The sequence below is a fragment of the Octodon degus genome, unplaced genomic scaffold (assembly GCF_000260255.1).
Source record: "Octodon degus isolate 3935 unplaced genomic scaffold, OctDeg1.0 scaffold00017, whole genome shotgun sequence".
NCBI lineage: Eukaryota > Metazoa > Chordata > Mammalia > Rodentia > Octodontidae > Octodon > Octodon degus.
This window is the reverse complement of record NW_004524593.1, coordinates 24,758,353-24,762,327: the sequence shown is the minus strand read 5'-3', so window position 1 is coordinate 24,762,327 and position 3,975 is coordinate 24,758,353. Positions and strand designations below refer to the sequence as shown.

The 3,975-nt window shown below is 39.2% G+C and overlaps 1 protein-coding gene across 1 annotated transcript in view; it reads right to left on the bottom strand.

The window, feature by feature from the left end:
• Positions 1-6: 6 nt before the first annotated feature.
• Srp9 (signal recognition particle 9) overlaps positions 7-3,975 on the bottom strand; it is a 4,223-nt gene continuing 254 nt past the window's right edge. Inside the window, exons 2-3 of the mRNA XM_023710347.1 lie at positions 2,383-2,450; positions 7-189 (exon numbers count right to left, since the gene is read on the bottom strand). Of these exons, the coding sequence (XP_023566115.1) occupies positions 70-189; positions 2,383-2,450 (188 nt within the window). The 3' untranslated portion in view covers positions 7-69. The remainder of the gene's footprint in view (positions 190-2,382; positions 2,451-3,975) is intronic.

Sequence of the window (3,975 nt, the reverse complement as noted above, 5' to 3'; positions counted from 1 at the left end):
ATATTTTATCAATTTCAAAAGATGCATACTTCCTTCAAACAGGACCAAAAGAATCTTCATTTCAAACTGTCAGTCTGTTTCCATGGTAACATTGCGGGACTCCTTGGCTACCATAAGTCGCATCAGCTGACTGTGGAACTTCTCAATCTTCTTTACATCTTGAGCTTGATCTGTTCTGTACACCAAACACTGTCCAAATTTTAAAAGCACACATTAAGTGAAACTAGACAATGGCAGTGTAGAAATTATATAAATGAGTTAAAACATTAGAGCCTTTCCTACCATTGTTTTTCTCTAATTTCTCTAAAGGCCACACTAAAGCAACCCCTCAGGAATTATACACCTTAAAGAGTTTTTTTAGCCAAACGTGCTGGTAAGCGTGTAATCCCAGTACTCTAAGAGAGTGAGGCTAGTGTATCAAAGTGTGAGCTCTGAATGGGTAAGTTAGTAAGACCCTGTCTCAGAATAAAAAATAAAGGAGTTGGGGATGTACTTAGTACGAATACCCTAACTTCAATTTCCACTACTACAAAAAACAAAAACAAACAAAAAACAGAATCATCAAATGCCAGTTTTTAAATGCTAATCCCACAGATGAAAAACTATACAAATTATATCAGAAACTCCTTAAAAGTTTCAAATGCCTAGTCAAGTGTATGTATAGTATTATCAAGGAACAAATTACATTTTTCAAGTAAACAAACAGTGGACAGGAAACCAAGGGAAAAGAAGAGAGAAGATACAAGTCTGGGCTTCTCACTAGGTGGATGACATTATAACTCAATGCAGGAAGAAAAGGTGCCAGGTGGAGAGGGCCAGACATGTTCCACTTTGAAGGGTACATCAGCTGAAGATATTCAACAAGTTTGGCATGAAAAGTGAAATAGGAGCTAAACATACAAATCTGGAGATAAAGACATAGTCAGTACTGGACTTGACTTGAGCTACCAGAAGAGGTTGAAAAGATAACCAAGGGAAAAATCCTGGAAAAACATTTTACAATGGGGCATCATCAAAGAAATAATTGGAGGGGCCGGGGAGATGGCTCAGTAGAATAAGCGCTTCCCTGGCTAGTGCAAGGGCCTGAGTTCAATCCCTGGTTCTGAAAAAAAAAAAAAAAAAAAATTAGTAAGGGGCCAGCCAGATAGCTCAGCAGACTACAGCGCCTGCTTAAGCAGAGCACAGCGGCCACCCCTGGCGAGCCAAGCCAGTCCCACCCCACCCTGGGGGGAGGGGTTGAGACTAGGCATGGTGGCACATGCCTGTAATCCCAGCGCTTGGGAGGCTGAAAACTGGAGAAGACTATGAGTCCAATCTACGTAGTGAGACCCTGTAGACCCTGTCCTAAATACATTTTTTAAAAAAGAAATAATTAGTAAAGAAAAACAAAACAACAGAAATGGGGGGGAACCAAGATCAAATGGAGGCACAAATGCCAAAACAATAATTTCCATGGGAGCCGGGGAGATGGCTCAGTGGAATAAGTGCTTCCTTGGCAAGCACAAGAATCTGAGTTCAATCCCCGGTTCCGCAAAAACAAAAAACAAAAAAAAAAAAAAAAAAAAAAAAAAGAAAGAAAGAAAGAAAAAGAAAAAATTCCATGAGTGGTCTTCCTATCAAAAGCAGCATGACAGTGCTCGCTTCGGCAGCACATATACTAAAAAAAAGCAGCATGACAGAGCAAATCATACACTGTTGAGGCCACTGGTCTGAAAATTAAGGCACTGTTGAGGAACTCTCATCAAGAGAAATGTCAGTGAAATTTGCCCTGAGAAACCAATGAAGAAGGGCTGAAGAATGAAGCAGCTATGAGGAAGTAACACCAACTAGATCAGCAAAAGAGCACATCCAGCAGGGATGGACAACATTTAGAGCTTGCAATGACACAAACAGCCTGCTGCCCATAGGTTCGCCACCAGTGAGAAAGGCAACATCACATACTGTTTTTTTCTCACCTAAGAAACCTGAAAACTTTACTCCCTGGTACCAACTTTAGTAGTTATTGTCCCATTGTTTAAGGTGTGAAGAGAACAACTTTTAAACCATTCCAACATAATATCTCACAAGAAAGCATGTTAAATTATTTCCCAAAGGCCTGTCTATAAAAGCAGTTTCTCAACCAGGTGTGGCGGCCTAACCTGTAATCCTAGCAGTGAGAAGGCTGAGGCAGAAAGATCACATGGAGTTTAAAGACAGTCTGAACTACATAGCAAGACCCTGTCTCAAACAAAATCAGCTTCTAAAATTAAATTCTTTATACTGGAATGAAATGCAAAACAAACATCCCAATTGCTAATCTGCCCAAATTCTATGTAAATAACCTCAAATGATTAACTCAATCACACATCTGTAAGTATGTAATAAATAAAACTGTATACTTACAACTAAATCATCTGTTACTTTAATGCACAAATTTCCATTAACGTGCCTATACTTGAGAACCACTCGTGCCTGAAATAAAAATTTGTATTTAGAAACAATAAAGATGACATTTCTCATAAATAATTTAGTCTTCAGTTGAACTAAAAAGGATCTTTTAGAATACCCAAAACACCTAAAGATACCTTTATTATAATCTTATCAATACTTAAATAAGGGAAAAACAACATAGCCATTTCAGTTCATCTTATTGCTACATTTTATTACAGACTTTTCTAAAAAGTTAAATATATATTGCATTTTAAGCTACTTTGAGGATATACTAAAAATTCCCAAAACACATGCGTTTTCAGGAAATATCCGTGAGACTGTAAGTTAGCTTGGCCTTCTTGCTGATAAGTACATATAATAATATAGCTAGCAAGAGGAATAACAAGAAAAGGAAAAACAACCAGCACAAATAATTAAGTTAAACACAACCAGAAAAGAGTGCTGTGATCCAGTTCATACTTTCTACTTCTTTTTTTTTTTTTTTTTTTTGGTGGCACCAGGAATCAAACTCAGGATCTTTCCCGCTGAGCTATACCTCCTGCCCACTTTCTACTTTTCTACAGCTCTCAGGAAATAGATTCAGACTGAAGTATTAAGTTAAAGAGTTCATAACATGATGCATTACTTTTAAACGGAATTGTGCCTCGAAAAGACTATTAACAAATTTACCAAAATGAGTAACTTCTGTACTAAGTGCCACACTACATAATATTTTTTTTCTTTTTAAACAGGATCTCGCTATGTAGTTCAGGCTGGTTTTTTTTTTTTTTTTTTTTTTTTCAGGCTGGTTTTTAACTCAGCAGTCCATGCTGGCCTTGAGCTCGCAGCAACCCTCCTGCCTCAGCCATCCCAGTTGATGGGATTACAGGAAAGCACCCACCACACCTAGCTGCATAATATTTTTGTTCAGTACTGTACAGTTAGGTAGTTAAGACATAATTCAGATATTAGCAAGTTCCTGTAAGATAATACCTTAATGATAGATGTGAGCATGGTGCATTGTAGCAGCATCAGGTTTTTGCTAAGGACTATCAGTAACAGCTAGTTGTTTGCTCTTTGCATTCCAAAAAATATATTGCATCTTCATGAAATTTGTGCAAGTAAGGGAGAAATGGGAACTCGCCAAGAATTTAAGTAGATACATACAATAATGGCCAGATAATGACCAATAATTCAGTTTTACATATTTTAAGAAATTCAGTTGTCTACAAACAAAAAGAAACTGAAATTTAAAAATATAATACATATGACAACTGGTGACGCAGGGAAGAAAATCACTGGCAAAATTTATGCAAAGCTGCGTCATTCTGAAGAAGAGGCCTGAGCATCCGCAAATTCTCGAAAGATCACTGCCCCGAAAAAGGCCGCGGACGCCTATTTCGGGGGGCGCTGTTGCTTCCAAGCGGACCTCCGAGGGCTGGCTGAACGGTGGCAAAAACGACCACCACCTTGTCCACCACGCACCGTCCCGTCCAGCAGGCGCGAGCCCGGCACCGGACAGCACCGCGGGCGCGCGCCGGGCGGGGGCGCGCAGGGGACCGGGCC